The 18,854-nt window shown below is 36.3% G+C and overlaps 1 protein-coding gene across 1 annotated transcript in view; it reads right to left on the minus strand.

Moving 5' to 3' along the window:
* The window catches only part of LOC131046848 (uncharacterized), a 231,657-nt gene that overhangs the window by 167,365 nt on the left and 45,438 nt on the right, over positions 1-18,854 (minus strand). Inside the window, exons 7-9 of the mRNA XM_057980636.2 lie at positions 14,665-14,854; positions 4,586-4,647; positions 3,606-3,694 (exon numbers count right to left, since the gene is read on the minus strand). Coding sequence (XP_057836619.2) covers positions 3,606-3,694; positions 4,586-4,647; positions 14,665-14,854 — 341 coding nt within the window. The remainder of the gene's footprint in view (positions 1-3,605; positions 3,695-4,585; positions 4,648-14,664; positions 14,855-18,854) is intronic.

Genomic DNA, 18,854 nt, shown 5'->3' on the forward strand with positions numbered 1-18,854 from the left:
CAAACAGCATTAAGATAAAAAATATAGAAACATCTGAATGTCAACAAAAAAAAAGAGAGGTAAGTTTCCAAGCCTTTTTCTGAAGATGGTTTCCTAAATTTGGAAACACAATTTCTATTATATTTCTCAGCAACCTGCTTTGACTGCATTTTACTCGAAGATGTCTAGATCTCTCCAAACTGCCTACAGCCTATGTAGATCTACATATTTAGTTGATTTTATTAGTGATTGTGAACAGTGCCTATGAAAACTGAAGTTACAATTTGTGTTTTGCTTGAGTGAGAAATTGAGCTCTTCTCATATCTCTTGAGGATAGAAGCCCTCTTGAAATACTAGTTTTGGTGACATAACCCTCCTAGCTAGATAGAGAGATTTCATCCAGAGATCACCAGTGCATTGAAGATATTGGGTGTGGGGAGGAAAACCCTCGACAACAACTGGAGCAAGTTCATTCAGAGATTGCCTTGGCACTGAAAGTAATACTTGTTTTGGTGACATAACCCTCCTAGCTAGATAGAGAGATTTCATCCAGAGATCACTAGTGCATTGAAGATATTGGGTGTGGGGAGGAAAAATCTCAACAACAATTAGAGCAATTTCATTCAGACCTTGGCGCTGAAAGTGAACATTTCTCAATTTGGGCTACATGGTTAAGTTATTTTCCACTTGTGTTTTAATGAGGATTCTTTATGTGTTTTGACATATTTTTGGTGTGCAAGGATATTATGCAGATCCAAGAAGTTATGTAGATTTTGTGAAGTGATTAAAGGAGGTTGTGGAGCAAACCATACAAGCTTTACCATCATAAAAGAGGTATGGGAAGAGCTGGAGTGAAGAGCTCCATTTTCGGAGCCTATTTTACCTTGCTTGGAGGCAACTAGGACTTGGGAAAGCAAAATAATCGACTTCAAGGTGAAATTTGGTGTTTTGTATGCGATTTCTATGAATTTGTACCTGCTGTACCAGCAGTTAAAATACTCCATTTCAGACCTGCACTAATCATTTTAATTATAGTCTGATTTTAATTTGGTGTTTGGGAATGTCTTCTGGATGTTTGGAGTGAGTTTGATGAGGATTTTCAATTTCGTATGTGTTGGGAGGTGTTGAGCATGCTGGATGAATATCTGAGTTTTACCTTGCTGTTCTGACATGTTTACCAGTGATTTTCAGTGTTGCAACAGTCACAAAGATCAGTCAGGTTGTCTTGGTATGGATTCCAGATAGTGTTTTCAATTTTGTAGATGGTGTTTGTAGTGAGTTATCTGCAGTGCATCAGTCTGATTATTGTGACAGCAATGTTCTAAGCAGTAGAATAGAGTTGTATCAGCCTCAGGCATCAATTTTTAGAGGTATACTTCAGTTGGATTAATGATTCGATGTTGTAGGAAGGATATTCTAAGTTTAAACCGAGTCTTTGAGGTAGATTTGTGTTCTTGCAGCATTGTTATGATTTTGATCATGATAATAAATCTTTTGTTGCAGCAGTTTCATGCTATTTTGTAATGCATTCCATGTTAATCTTGTAGATCCCGAATGTTAGGACCACCAAAGGCTATCTTTGTATGCATTTTGAAACAAATTTGTGAAACTTTGGCTGGTCTAACCACCAAAGGGTTTAAAATCACATGCATATCATATTGTAAACAGTGGATGGTAGTACCGCAAGTGTGTTTAGCATAAGCTTATTTGAATTTGTACTTGCCCTACTGACTAAGTGGTTATTTTGTAATAAGCTATCTCACTGAATGAGTAGAAGGGCCCCTTTGTTTCCCACTGAATAAGTGGAGGATTTTTATTCGCTCGCCAAAAGATAATTGGAAGAAGCTTACTTTCATTTTCAGTACTGCATATGCATTCCTATATTCCTAAAAAAAAACTAAGGTGGTTATACAAGATCTGATAATGCATATTGGGGAGTGCCAAAGACCAAGAAGGCCAAACAAGGCACACGCCTTGGAAACAGACTTAACATTCAATGTCAAAGTAACTCCCGTATTAGTGAAGAAGCTCATACTATTTGTCTATCCCAATGGTTTGGGAACGTGGTGGGAGAGGAGTACTTATGGCATTGAGAAGGAGCTGAACCACATGCTAGGAGGAAGTAGAACCATGGTGATGAGGAGGGACATGCTGAGGTATGAGCAATTTTTTTTTGAGATGGAAAAGAAAGTCAATTGTTTCATTTATTTTTTGAGTTTCGTACCAATTTCAATCCAGCCATTTTTTCTTCATATTATCAGTTGTCAATATATTAACATGGAAACTTTTGATCATGACAGAAGCAATTACATTCATAAATGTGGTTTTTATCACCATTACAATACCCATTTGATTCCTTCTCAGCCAAAATAAGATAATAAAATGATTCATGGTTTGATGCTCTTAAACAAGAGCATGTTAAGATCAAAACGCAATGCAACGTCCAATGAAGAATAGAAACCTTCAATAGCTTCAAAAAAATTCAAACAGGACTTAAAACAGAGCTTCAATGACAAAGCTATGGACTTCTAAAGCTTGCCTTCATAATCCTAGACAAACTTTCTATATGTGCATCAGTGGCAGATTCAGGCCAGAGTCCCAGACAACACATATAAATCCTGGAAGAACATATTACACATGTATACATGAAGTACTGGTCCAGACCAAACCCATCCCAACGACAAAATCTGTTTCAAAGACATCAGAAAGGGTGTGCGCATGTTCAAACTCATCCCAAAAAAGGCAAAAAGACATACCAACCGCCCAGAATAGAAACTAGATCCATTGTATCCAGATCTTTGAGGTGGTTTAGGTCTGTGTCAGTACTGCAAAATGTTCTTGGTTAGAAATACAAATGGAAAGGGAACTGAAACAGCATTCAGATTTGAGCTTTGAGTTACAGCAAGTGCAAAAAGTAGGTAGTCATAGAGATTCAGAAGTTGAACAAGCAAGATGGTTGTTGAAGATTCCAATGGCCTTGTGAGCTTGTAACCAAAACATTTTTTATAAGGGTAAGAGGCATAGCCCCATTTCTATACTGGAGTTTCCCACATTTGGTTCTCCAGGATAATATCGTGTGCCTGTAATGTTTCCGTTCTTCACTTCCTCTGTTGCTTAGTCAATGCATGCTAATTTCATTTCAATTAGTTAAGCAAGCATTCCAATTTCTATGATTAGGATATTTTAACCACGGTTCTTAATTTACATCAGCAAGAAGAACTTATATCAACAATAAACGATTGAAACTGTGAACAAGGGAATCATCCAAGTACATAACCATAATTGCAACAATGAATGATGTGGATGGCAGCCATAGCTGCTACAATCATCAAATGTTCACTCTAGACAATGTTGATTTCATTAGCAAATTGCATTGAATCAACATCTAAGTAAATTAAAATTTGTGTTGAAGAATTGCACGTTGGAATATCCAAGTCAACTTCAGTTCAGATTACTAATTCATTTATGTTAATAGACTTCAACAAGATGATTTGCAGCTGCATACAATCTAGCACAAAATTACAAATAACTTTCTGTTGCTAAAGAAAATTCAGCTACTTAACCATGAGAACTCCACTTGGTTGAGCTTCAGAAATTTATTCTCTAAAAATAAGCAAGAAATGTACCTTATCCCATTTGTATTCAGACATATTCCAAGAATAAGCAACTCCACAATCACCTTCACGAACAATTTTTGTCTGGCCATTCTTTGTTCCTAGTATCAAAAGAAGTAGCATATTCAAAGAACAATAAGTCAGAACAGCATAATAATTTTTTTAAATAAAAATAAAAAGTTTCACAAGGCAATGGCCTATTGTTGAGATTATGCTACTCTGTTAGGGGTGACCCAGGTTCTTTTATCTCCAAGTAAACTGTCATGTAATATATAATTTAAGTTTAAATATCATCAGTAGAAATTCAAAGGATTTTTAACAAATTAAAAATAAAAAAGTTAAGACAACAGATAAGCCCAAAGATGGTTAATAACTTAAATTCATAACAAGGTCATATGATTTCATTATTTAATAGGTATTATGGTCAAATTCACTTGTGAACATCAAATTTAAACTAAGAAAATAAATTTATCTAAAGATTAAATCAGTTCATTATTGAAGGAATTAATTAATCGGGAGACCAAAATGTTGTATAATGAAAAATCAATGCATAACGAATTTTATGTTGCTAACAGGTAATATGAAATCATATTAGTCAACGTTCGATTACTTTTCTCCAAATTGGCTGAAAATCAATCAATAGAACTATAATGATGTGTACAGGAAGTGTGCAGATATATAGAAATAACAACAGAATGAGATGAAAATGAAGAGATGAAAAGAATGGGAAAATGTTTGACAGACTGATTGAGGCTACAGTACAGAACATGAAAGAAGGCTCTAGTGTCACCTAAAGCAAACATTTGACAAAAAGAAAAGCTTCCAATAAATTCAAAATAGAATCATGAAATGGAGATTGTTTGCATACACATTACAAGGTTATCGATCATTAAATGGATGGTTTATTGCTTTCACTGCCTTTTAATGATTATCCAATCCAAATTGCTGCTAAGTGAACGCATAAGAAAAATTAGAGTGATGTGAGTACGAACCAGGTTGCTGCAGAGCCTCCATACCAGGCAAGTCCAATACTTTCACACCTCCCACCAATTTCCTACAATGTAAAGATAATAAAAATTGAATTCTGATGACCAATATAGATAAAATTCAACCTAAATAAGAACTTCAGAAGCATAAAATGGTAAACCAGATATATGAAAAATTTCAATCCTTTTACTCCAAGCTCATAGAGGAATCTTTTTACCATAGAGACCTCGAGGAAATGTTTTTGAAAGTGGAATCAGCGTGATCAATTTTAAATAATGGTATATGGAATCAAGAAATAATATTAATGAATAGCCTAAAAATGCCGTGCCACGTATAACAGATTTTAGCTTAAGCTCATGCCAATGACTTGCTCAATTTCAGCTATCTACCAAAGGAATTCTATCTTGGCAGAAAACCAATCTTAACCAAGACAATTTGTTACTCTACCTTGAAACAAAGCCAAAGTACTTGCAGAAAGAAATTCCAATTGGTCATCATTGATAATCTGATATGAAGCAAAAGTGTATTCTGATAACAATTCTTCACCATCTCCACTTCAGCAAGGCTTGCTTCACCAAATAGAAAAGTATCATCAACAAATTGTTGATCTACAAAAGCTCCTAAATCTACAATTGCCCGAGTCCTTTCAAAACTCCCTCTATATGAGCCCCCGAAAAGGAGAACCCCAAAGCTTCTGCTATGATAATAAAAAGAAAAGGGGAGAGGAGGATCTCCTTGACGAAGTCCCTCATAGCTCCAAAAAAACCAGCCAACTTCCATTCACGATTATAAAGAAAAAATGCCAATTTCCCTATCATAGGATTTGCTTATGTCCCAACTAAATCAACATTCTTGAGTGGTCAAATGAAAGAATATCGCAAGAAATTACGATCCCTCTAATTATGGCCCTATCTAGAACAAAACCACCCTGCTCAAGACAAATAAAATCCAAAGGTATGCTCAGACATGTCCCCGGGGCATTCGGAAGCGTCCCCACACCAGGGAAATCCCGGCAACATGGGGACGACAAGGGGACCTTGTTGATGTGTGTTTTACGACACCTCAAACACAAAATAATTTAAATAAAGTATTGAATACTCTATCCTCTCTTGAACAAAGACCTCTCTAGTGCTGAACGCTAGGATCACTTGAGACAACTCCAAGGTTAATAATGTTAGATCTTGACGTGTGGATAGCTTTAATGGTTGATGTGTTTGCTGCTCTTCCAAGGGGACTTATGCAATTGTTCTTCTAGGAGATGAAAATTCTTAATCACAAGGAATGCTATTCTTACGAATGATATTGCAATGAAGTTCTTTTCCTACTACTACTAACGTGAAATATCCCCTGCAGTGGTTTGATTGAAAATACATGGAATATTTGCTGATAACTGACTGTCCAATCTGTGTGTTATGCAGTTTTGTGTTTGCATGTTATGCTGACAGGGTGTCTCAGAAATTTCCAGATTGGTGTAGAAGTGAACCATCACATATTTCTCATAAATGAACAACTACAAATGACTGCAAATGAAAGTATAATAGCCAAGAATGCATATACAACAGATTTACAACGTTCTATATAAAATTAGACCCACAATCATGTACTTACAGCTAGCTGACATTATATCAAACAGTTGACATGCAACCTCAGAAAATCATGTATCAAGATGCAACCTTATTCCTTCCTTTCTTATTTCAAATGATGATCAAATAGGGCATTACAATGCAATACTAGTGATCAACTCTTATTCACTTAGTACTCAGAAATTCTGAGGCCTCATGACAGCCATTGGTATTACAACTATATAACAATAAGTACTTGAAATGTTGGCTAATGAGCCTGATTATGAATCGCCTTCCTTGATAGCTGAAGAAGCAAGCAATACCATGAATTTTGAAGCCTCCAATCTGAAAATCGTACTTGTCCTCAGAAGTCGCCCCTGCTGCAAATAAGATGGTCTGAAATAATTAATGGTCTGCTGCTATCATCCAAACTCTCCTCATAAATGATCGCCTTCACCCCTCAAGGGTGGCATTACCCCTTGTGATGTGGTTTGATGCCAATTTGGGGAGCTATGAGCAAAATTGAAGGTACGATTTTGCTTCAGACCCAATTTGCCTCTGATTTGTGCTCTAATATTCCTTCAAAGTCCCCCCAAAAGTATCGCCATTCTTCACCAATGCTAGCGCTGCCTTCCTAGGGATGTTTGGATGCCTTAGTGATGAAATATGACCCAAGTCGTGGGAAGAAATATGATTTTTTTCTCAGGTCTGAAATCTGATCAGCATTCACCCAAACAACACTTCCAAAAGATCTTCAATAAAATCGGCTTCCTCTTCCAATAGAAATCGATGGGTTTAAGGCTCCAATAGGATAAGTCTGAAAACACCATGAATTCCCACCACCATGAAAATGCAACAACTCAATAGGCACAATATGAAAGACTGAAATGTCTCCCACTCTCAGCTGCAACCCCTCGGAAGATCTTTCACTCCCTCAGTTATGCTATCTATGGGAGTTTTTGTTCCCAAAGATGAAGATCTGCAGAAACCCCTCGGTTCCACAAAACCCAATCAATATCCAAATCAATAACCCAAGCTGTCTTGAAGCTCAACTAGATCTCCCTTTATACTTTTTCAGTCCATCTCTAGAAGCTTCTGACTTTATGATATAATTTTTAATTAAGTCACTTTATTAAATTAATTAAATATGAAGTCATCTTTTAATTTTTAATTTATTTGATAACTTTATAAATAATTAACTTAATATTATTAATTAAAATAATTAATTAAGTTATCCATGAGAAATGATAATAATATGGACAACTCAACTAATTAAATTAATTAATTAATTCCTCTCCAAAAATGGGGACATTACATAATGATTGTTTGATAAAAAAGAATGCAAAAGTTTAAGGGATTAGAAATGCTAGACTAATACTATGAATGCAAAAATGATGGACAATTTCAAGTGAAACTCAACTAAGCTTTTCTTTGACATGCAAAGAACAACTCCACAAAACTAGTGCAATCTTCTAAGGATAGCTAATGATATTCAAATCACTAAGACGGACATAAACACGATCAAGACGAAGGATGTCAATGAAGTAGCAATTGAAGTTAAGCCTGGCTAAAATGAGTTCAGTTGACTATGCAAGATACTTCACAATAAATAAAATACTAGTAGTGTGAACATAGGAGCTTCACCATCAATCATGCACATAAACCTTCCATTCATCTAAATACTAAGCAAATTTTACTCTATCTTTTCTTTTTCTTTTTGTTTTTTTAGTTTTAAGTTCTCTCTTAAAAGGATGAAGAAACAAGCAAATGCTCCCAAACACAATAAGTCACCAACACTACAATGATTTTCTTTTTTGATGGCATCAAAGCAACAATTCTTCAAATTCTTCTAATCAATCCTTTACAAATGAAAGGAGTGGATCTTATTTATTGCTCTCAAATACAATGAATGGCCAAGATTCAATCAAAATCAAGGGCCAAGATCTTGCCACCTAAACCCTAATTAGGGTTTGTTACAACAAAATACGTAATTATTGCAAACTATTAAAAATCAGCCAATGGGCATACAACATCCATTTGGTACAAACTTCGAGGAAAAATCCTCCAATAAGAAAAATAAATGACACATGGGATCATAACAAACTTTCATCTAGAAGTTTGTTCCCCTTATCTCTTTCTTTTGATGCAAATTGAACGAATCTGGACATTGTGCTTTCAATCTTGTTTATTGGAGCATTAAGCATGACTTTCAACTGATCCTCCATGAAGCTCACTTCACCTAAGGCAATAAGAAGATCTTCTCCCATTCTAGCCCAAAATTTGTCTTACTGACAAGGGTCATGAATGATTGTATTTCCTCCAATTGTCTCTTTGAAGGTGGACCAGTTGTCCCAAAGAAAATGAACCTTACTCTCTCTACCACTTGATCAACATCTATTGTCTTGAGTTGTAGACTCCATGGATTCATTCACACCTTGATCTCTGCTTTCCCTCGGTGGCTGACTCTCTTTGGTAACTGTTTGGTTCAATTCAACTTCATGTATAGATGAGGCACTAGAAGGATGACCTGAGTTTGATTTATGCCTTTTGTGTGTTGATCCTTCCTTATGACTTCCTTTCCTCTTTGAGTCTCTAGAGTGAGTCAACAAGGTGGAACTTTCACTCATGCTCATACTTTTTGTTTCTTCGTCAGATAAATCTGAATCTCCCATCAAATCAAATGTCAACTACACATTTTAGCTCTTCAACTTTTGAGTTTGAATCTCTACCCATTTTCGTGTGTAGGCCAAGACTAGCTTCATCAAGTCTCTGAAATCAGTGATCTCAACATCAATCCAATTGAATTCTACTTTCTTATCTTTCTCTCATTCATAAGTAGGTTGGAGGCACTTTCCACTATCTTGTGCTTAATCTGGAATGTTGAAAACTCTACACATCCTGACGATGTCAATTGGTAGCCTAGAACACATCTTCTTCCTTATCTCAAAATCATCTTGGGCAATCATCCAATAATCTTCTAATTGCAGCTTATGCCTGTGCCTTCTCCCATTAGCTCTTCTCATGTTGCCATAAGGATCAAAGTTTTCTCTAGAAGACTAAGAAATGAGGGAATAGGATCTCAACTCTTCCTCCAACTTCTCAGTTGCCTATAGGGATGGACACACTTGTATTGATTGACCAATTGAGATGGGAAAAGCAATCCTTGTCTTGTGTCTATTTTTCTGGAGCTGTCATAGGCGATCAACTATCTCACTAAGTCCAGCAATATCATCTTGTCAATAGGGTAGTGTGGTAGCATGTATGGCGGACAAGAGCATCCTTAAACCCTTAAATAGGTGAACTTGGGAAATTGGATATATCAAACACTGTACTTCTCGACTAACTTCTTCGCCTGTGGGGATAATCTTTGATGAATGTTGCCTTGCAATGTTCTTGTCAAGTGCATGGTGAAAGCGTCGTTCACCCTCTTGAAATGTGCCTTGCCAAGGTAATGCAGTTGTGTGTAGGATTCACATGCTCTCATCTCTCCAACTCCAGTTCCAACTAGGCCTCTATACATCAATCCTGCATATTCATGAGCTCTAGCAAGTGAATATATGATGTATGAACTCATGTAGAATGTCTTAGTACACTCAAGCCTCTTCAACTGCAAATCAAGGTCGTTACTTATGATTCTCACCTAATTGATCTTTTCTCCATCAATTGACACTACTTCCATAAAGTAGAACATCCAATTCTCAAACTGGGATGCTTGATAAATTCCCATAACTTGGTTGAGCAATGTGATCAAATCACCAAACTCTTCCTTAAAATCAATTTTGTGAAGCTTGTTGGGTATCTTGGATATATCAGCTCTACTTTTCAAAATCCAATATTTGTTAACTATGCTAAGGCATCTGTCAGTATCATCTTCAAAGATTGCTTGTGCTCCTTCTTTGCTCTTGTAGACCATGCCTTTGTGATCAGGTATGTAGAAGGCTTCACTAATAGCTGTCTCGGATATGTAGGCAAGTACTTTGCCATCAGGTGCTACCATCTATCTCGCACTGGCATCATAGTGTCTGGCACACTCAACTATCAACTCATTGCATTGGATAGCCCGAAGGAAGCCTGCTACTTGTTATATCTCGCTCTTGATCATCTTCTTTGAAAATCCGGAAGGCTTGCTTGTGTATAGGGAACCCTGGAACTTCTTCATGTCGATTCGGCCTAGGTTGGTGTCTCCTACATTGCTCCACAATTATGTGATCTTTGGTTCAGGCATTACTCCCTTCGAGTCCTCCTTGATGAGGGTTTGTCTTGGAACTGCTCATGCCTTTGAGGCTGCCATGTTCTACCTGCAAATGAATATTTCTCTTGCTGGTAATTTTAGATCTACTTTAATTCAGCAAAATTATCCTTATTTTGATTAGATATCATTGTGGCAATGATAAAGATCACTGACGTTGAATGTTAAATTCGCTGATTGCCAATGGAGTTTGCTGTGATTGGCTAGAATGGAAACAAAGTTCGCTGCCTTGCTTGATCAGAATCATTATCCTTGCTGGTAAATTCACTGTCTTAGAGGGTGAGTTCACTTTGATTGCAGGAAGATGAATACACAAATTTGCTGATCTGAAGGTGAATTCGCTATGATCGCTAAGTAAAGGTTACTGCATGATATAAAAAAAACAAATCGCTCCTTTTGAAGGGAAAATTTGTTGTGCAAATGATTATTGACCAAATGCAATGATCAATCAATTCTTTATAGGCATTGAAGGGGTGCATCTCTTGTTACAACTAGGCCGACTTGTTTCACTTATTTAGTTTTTTGTTATTTCATTTTCCAATGCATAAAAGCTGACTTTGTTTTTGCTCTTGAAATTTTGAATTGAAACGTTTATCTTCTAATCGGGCCCCTCTCCTTATCACACTCAGCACTTAATCTCATACCTTATCCTTTTCGCGGATTTGGAGGTGAACTGACAATGCATAGGAAGATCGCAATTTTCACCTCTAAAAGGAAGTTCGTGGATCTCGGGGGTCACAGGAAGTGATCATAGGGATGTTGGACTTTTCACCTCCAAGTGGAAGTTCATGGATTTTGCCCCTAACTTGAAATTTGTGGATCTTAGGTGGCATTAGAAGTTCTCATAAGTGATCGGACTTTTTACCCTTCACTAGCAGTCTTATCAAGAGGGTCAGGCTTTTAAATAGGAGCTGACAGTGATCGTGGATTTCGTAAGGCACTGGCAGTGCTTGCAAAATGTCGCGGTTCTAGTGTGAAACTGGAAGTCACCTCAAGTCCTTGCATCCTCTCATCAATTCGATCATCCTTTGTTTTGTTTGACACATTGAACTTGTCCTCTTCTCATTAACCTCTTCTCATTAACATCGACATTACTTCTTGATGTCCTTGGGCAGGGATTTGAATACCCACTAGAAGTACTAGTAAAGAGGTTGGAAATTTGGGGGTCCACTGACAGTGGTCGTGGATTTAGCCCTGAACTGAAAGTGCATAAGGCAGATCAGAGATTTTAGGATCAAGTGGAAGTGACATCAAAGTATGAAAGCGACTTGCTCACTTAGCATTTCAATATGCTTCTACTTACCCTTAGCAACTTCATTTATCTCAAACATCGTTAAACTTAAAAAACCTTAAGCATTGACTCCAAGAAATGTTAATGTCACCAAATTTATGAGTCTTTCAACCCGATCGGACTTTGGATCAGCAACTGGAAATGACACTAAGCAGGTTGGAGATTTGACCACCAACTGGCAGTGATTGAAGAGGCAGGTCAGAGATCTAGGGTGTCACTGGAAGTGATAGTGCAGCTGGTCAGGGATTTGAAGGATCACTGGAAGTGACTTCATTTCTTCCATTCTGCTATTTCATCGGCTTGCTTCATCCATCTCAAGGACTTGACAATGTTCATTCATCATTACTTTATGTCCTGACTACCTCTTCTCAAGCATTCCACTTTGTTTAATAACTCTCTGTACTTGGAATCAGCATTTCATCTCTGATTTTGAAGGCGCATGATGCTGATGATCAAATGAAATGATCATCACCAATCGTTCATTGCTAAGGCCTTAGGAGCTAATTGTTTCAACTCTACTCAAAGTAAAGGATCGGACTGCTACCTGAACCTATCTAAGACCTACAACTGCAAGAAACAGAGGAAATCCCCATTTGTGATGGGGTGATGTGTGGAATGGTCACAACAGACATCTCCTAGCCGTCCCTAATTGCAAAAAAAAAAAGGCAGAAACATCCCAGGAATGCGGAGACGGGAAGGTGACAAGTAGAGGATAGCCAAGTGTCCCAAAGATGGCTGGGGACGTCTCAAACGTCCCTAAACCATCCCCAGGACAGCTAGCTGTTCCCTACAACTGGAGCATGTTTCTTTTAAAGGCTGCAGGTTAAAAGAAAAACATTTCTATTTGTTGTTTGTGGACCCCCACACCCCTCTTAGCCCTAGCAAAAAAAAAAAGAAAGACCCCATCCTTAATATTTGTTCATTTCTACATGCAAAAAAAAATTGCAGCCAAGTTGAGATAACAAGCCAACAGGTAATGGATAGTGATGCCTAAATTGCCTCATCAAATATTCTACATGATAACAATCATAACAAAGGAAGTTATGTGGTGCTTTACGAAGCTCTAATTATTTGGAATCTCTCTATTCTGAGGTCCATTTATTGAGGACACAAAAGCATGAGAGTATTATCAAATTTTACAACTCATAAGTGGATGATAAAACTTACTATACCGATATTATCACAGAAATATTTACATTTGGGTTACTAAGTCAATATTGAAAAAGTACAAATGACGATGTTAAAATTGTGCCAATTCCCTGTATTGGAAAAATCATCCATACCTATAATTTCAAGCCTTCCACTGGATGTATATATTCAGGAATGAGACTACTGTTGGCTCCTGCAGTAGCTCCAAGGATCTGTTGTCTTTGTTTGATCATTAAACATATATTGATGTTCTCTAGTGATATTGTATCTTGTTTTGAACTTTTTAACTGATACCATTGTTTCACTCTAGGTATTATTTAAACTGTTTTCTAAAACTGTACCTAATACTCTCTATACAAAAACAATTAAGAGTCTAGGACAATTTACTATGCTATATTTCAGATCTTTTTCTTGTTACACCATGTATCTATGTAATATCCTCATTCCTAGCTCCTTGTTAGTTGTCTTGAGAAGATATGTTAATTTTCCTTTTTATCAAATATTTTTCACTTTATTTAAAGAATTACATAACGTTATTAAAGAATAACATAGTTTAGTCTTTAGCAATGAATTAAGTGAGAACTGAATATGGCAATCCAGGCATCATTTTCCATTACATGTTTATCAATGTTCACATATAAGTATTTTAATTGCCTATTGCCAACAGTATATATATATATATCCACAATTACCTTTGACATCAATGACAACTTAATCCAACAAGTTTTACATTGCACCAAGTATTATTTTGTGAAATCTTTGACATTAACAAAAGTACTGTTGAAGGTAAACAACAGTACCCTTGTTCACTTACTTTAGGATTGCATATAGATGGGCATGGAGATTTTCTTGAGCAGCACAATTGTTTCAATGACGGTTGTACATTACAACATGTATTGTTTGTCTTAGCTCTTTCTATGGATGACGTCTTACTCATCATTCTTTAATCTTCTAGCAGTTTGTTAAAAGAATAAGATAACAATGACTCAATTTTGTGAGCTTTGCCAACTAGCAATTCAGCTTTGTAAGACTACAGTCATGATCTTAAACATCCCTAGAACTTCATGTGTTCTGGTTATCCTACAAAAAACTAATGGACATCACAAAATGATTAAAAACGACGCTGAATATATAAAATGGATTGTGCACATTCAACATTATTTGACCATCAACAATGCAAAAAAAAATAAAAAATTAAACTTGTCATCCCACAACAATCCATTATATCTACACACGAAACCCATAGCACATTTCTTCAAGTCACTAAAAATGCTAATCATTGCAGAATAACAAAAATATTCAATAAGCCAAATGGAAATACCTACTAGTTTCAACAAGAAATTGAGAAATTAAATTTCCACCAAATATTCCCAGCAATAAAGTTGAAATGGATCGTGAAGAACCCATGTTCAAACCCTAGGACAGAAGTTACAAGACAATATCTACAAATGTTGACTGTTTAAATTGGGTAAACTACTACATCTAATTCTGGGTGTGTCATAGCTCAACCAAGCTCAGGGGCAAGCCATGGATAAAATTAAAAAAGAGATGAACCTCGTTCGCCATTGACAATGGCATCTAAGCCAAAGGATTTCTTATGTAAGGGAAACTTACCAATCAATAAATATAAATTACAGGCAATATTTCCACTTTTCTCCTATATTGGTTAAACATTTAATATTTGAAAATAACTACCAAGACAAACTTCAAATCAGACAAGAAAAAAGTACAATATGAAAGCCAACTGTATAATTATTAATGGTGCATGCTATTGTAGATTCAAAACAGGCAATCAATATATTAAGATATTTGGGGAAGGAAAAGGCAGCACACGTGTTGCACTTGTATGCAGAAAGTTGTGCCTCATACGCATGTACTTCAGGTAATCCAGCCATTCTGTCCTGATCCACTGTCCATATTCTTACAACTCCATCTGAACATGCTGTGACAAGATCTCCACATGGCAAGAATTTCACATCCCACACACAACCAGGATGTTCAATGCTCTGAAGGCACTCTGCATCTGCTATCAAATAAAATGTATATGTTAGAAAATAATACATGTCTGCAAGAAAGCATTGAAAGACTGCAGAAAGTGGTTTTCTTTAATGTGAAAGTGACAAACGTAAAAGACAAGAGACTCCATCTAGGCTTGATATATTAAACTAATTCTACTAATACTTTAACTTTTTTCTCACTAGATTTGATCCTGAATGAACAAGAAATGCAAACTAACAGTCATATAAATGCTTATGTTGCATCTTGGAAAAACAAGTATTAAAGGGAGAACTGCAATCAATATGAATTATAATGTATTGCTGGATTGGATCCTGAATGGACAAGAAATGTAAGCCAACAGTCATATATCATAAAGACTTATCTTGAATCTTGGAAGAAATATTAAAGGGAGAACAGCAATGAACTAATATAGAAATGAAAATATGCTGAAAGAAAGATTGATCACTTTTATGTTTTTCTCATTACATCTCCTTTGTCCCATTTTTATTTACATTTTCAATAACTTGACTTCCACTTTTTCCTTATTTCATTGTTTGTCATCTTTTATTTATTGCATTGAACATTTTCATCCTTTTGGTTATCATATTCTTCATTATTGTGACTCATCTAGCTATGGTCAATTGTAGAATGATGATCAACACTCAGTCATTATTACATATACTATGATTAGGACTAAACCTGGTACCATAATACCATGCAGTTTCAGTCGTGCTTTTCACCACTTGATATTTCTCGGTGTTAAATTTGTCACACATTCTATCTTCATGTAGTTTTGTAGTGTTCTCTTGAGAGTGTGTTTCTTTTTCTCCTACTTCTACTTCATGTCTCATTTTTTGACCTTCCTAGTGGTCCTTTGCATTAATCATCATATCATTTGACCAAATGTGGGGGCATTACCTTGATGTTTCCCCTTTATTCTCATCATTGTGCCATTTGGTCACTTGGAGACATGAGACATTTATCTCCCTCATGACTTTTTACCTTTTATCAACTCTTGGGGCATGATCTAGATGTTCCCCTTCTTCATTATTCCCTTTTTTTCCTTCCATTCCTTCTTTTACTTTTTCCCCTTAATTGTCATACTTAATAAGAGCAGCTCTCTTCACTTGGCATCTTCTTTTATTAGTTACTTTAAAGGTGGCATATATCTTACATCACTTGTTATTAATCCTTCATATCCACGATCTTCAACCATGACCATGCAAACTAGCCTATTTTATCACCTTAGGCATGGCCTTGCCTCCTTATCCAATAAAATGATCAACTTACAATGTTGATGACAACATCAGTTTCTAGTTTAAGTTTCCAATTTACATATCCAAATCAAATGGAAATAGTTGAAAGCTAGTGTGGCAACCGCAAAATAGCCATTTATTCATTATCCAATTTCAAGTTGGGTCGGTTACAATTTTTAGATATGGGTGGCAACCAAAAAATCATTTATCTAGTTTTCATTTTCATTTTGCTGATTGTCATCATCAAAACCTTTTACCATTGGTCAGACTTAATCTCATTTATGAGTGGCATTATAGGCCTTGTTGTTTCCACTTTACGACAATAAAAGACAAATATAAATCACAATAAAAGACTAGATTATTAAGATCATTACTACTCATCCAACTTGGCACATATCAATTGTTAAGAGTCATTAAGACTACAAAATGTGCTAATCAAGCTAAGTGGTACAACCTTCAACAATTTTGGACTCAATTTCCACAATAGGTGAAGACACAATAGGGACTGGACCTTTTTAAGAAAGGGTAAATTATTTGAGCATAACCACAAATGCACACACTCTAACATAGTCCAACATCATCCAAACTAAATCCCACAAACTACCACCATTGACCATACTGATAACTCTCCAAGAGCAATACCAACCAAAGTCCTAACAAATGACACCTACCTCTCAACACTACCTTGTCAATGCTACCTCAAAGACAACACCCACAATGGCATCACCACAAAACAAGAAACCTATTTGACATGTCAATAATAAGATGAGCCATCAGCAATTACGTAAGTGAATCTAGTTGTAAATGTATATATACTTGTACTTGATCTCTTGGAGATGAGAAAGTCACTTTTTATTCCAACTAAGCAATCAGCTAGAATTCTCATCCTTAGCTTCTGAATGGGAATTCCCAGTCATAGCTTTCTAGACCATTGTACTAATGTATCTTTGATGTTCATAGAGAATGGAAAAGTGTTATTTTGCTATTGCATTACCATGAATGTGTAATTGGTAGACCTCGACAAGGATGTGTATCTAACCTTTAGGCTTAATGTCCCAAATAGCTTGGGGAAAGCAGAACAAAAACATGTTCCTCCATTGTCCTTTGCATCTTGGCCCTAGTAGTTGGTTGACTCTAAGATGCCCTAAAAAAACAAAGACATTTGGGGATGCCTTCCCATTCTAGGTATTACCCCAAGGATATCCAAGCCCTCCTTAACTGTCTCAAGGATGTCAAGGCATCCATAACGAAAAAACAACTCTAAACTCCTTTGCACATGTTTTCTTATGCATTGAACACTAAGTCAACATGAGTTTGGCAAAGGCAAATAGGAAGACATTAGCACAGCAGAACCCAATAAGTTGGTGGCTGTTTGTAATATCCCTTGGTAAATCTGACCATGTTGTGATGGTTTGAGCTCGAAGGAATATTGTCAAACACTTGTCTTGCAAAGTCTGTACTTGCTGTTGTTTGTTTCAGTTTGTTTAGTTTTGTTTTGATGATTGCCCATGATGACCAAATGCTTAAAAAAAATGAATGTAAATAAGATTAACAAATAACAGAGATGCAATGCAAGACTTCTCTTTTGGATTTCCAATGGCTTATGAAGATCGAAAATGATTGTAACTGATTCCTACAGCCAATAAGCATTTCTACAAACACTTGGCATGCATACTAGTGATTCGATATAAACTGAAATGAATAACTACAGCATAGGCATTTCATCAAACAGTTATTGTGCATCCTTGTAACTCCTTATTTTCGAATGCCAAAGCCAAGTACAATGTGCCAAACTAAATGATGTTAATATATAATGAGAAACCTGGAATGTAATGGCAGTTTGCTGTTGAAAATAATTGATGGTGCGCCTGCTGGTAAAGAATTCTTCAACATATAACATTCACCAAAGCTGCACTAGCTGTGGTGTCCACCAAGATAAACCTGGTGATGAATTCTACAGGCTGCAGCAACAATAAGATCTGGAAATGAAGCTTCAATCTTATCTATAATGGCTGCAATAATGAATCTTCCGGTCTGCAGTTGATTAACCTTTATTGCTCCTCAAACCCTTGATAAAATTCTTTACTTTAGGCCCAAATTGGACTTCTGAATGAAGCCCACACTCTGGCAATAATCTCAGCTGGTATCTCACAGCCTCAAAATTGCACAAACACTGAAGAGTTTTCGTTCTCCAATGGCTGGAGATGCTTGATAATCTGCAGAAACCCTTGGTCTCTCACAAATCCCAAAGCACTTGATAAAAGACATAGTTGAATAGTCATAACATAATGAGTTTGATTTGCCTTGAAGCCCTTTTAATACTTCTCTGAAAAGCAATTAAATAACATTTGAATGTTATTTTAATATTTACTTCATGGACTTAGGAGAATAATATTAATCTTGGGCGTACTTTTCCAATGAGTATTAATTACTCATGACCCTCAAAATGGCCCCCCTTTATTATAAAGTCAATCTATAACTTTATATTATAACTTAAATAATTAAACATCATTAAAGGCCATTAAAATATTAATATCTCATTAAATACCCATTATTTTGAGGAGCCGTTTGAACCAGGGAGCCAACCACTGCATCCACTACGCATCCATTTGCCTTACTAAAAATAGCAAGGGTCCCTCTCAATCATCCACTAACTTACTATAAATAGTAAGTGTGAGAAACTGAGTCAAACGAAGGCCAAATCCAAACCAAACCAAGCTCCAGAGAAGAGAACACTCTGTCAACTGCCCACCAGGACCCTCTACCCAT

This window comes from Cryptomeria japonica, chromosome 4 (assembly GCF_030272615.1).
Source record: "Cryptomeria japonica chromosome 4, Sugi_1.0, whole genome shotgun sequence".
Classification (NCBI taxonomy): domain Eukaryota; kingdom Viridiplantae; phylum Streptophyta; class Pinopsida; order Cupressales; family Cupressaceae; genus Cryptomeria; species Cryptomeria japonica.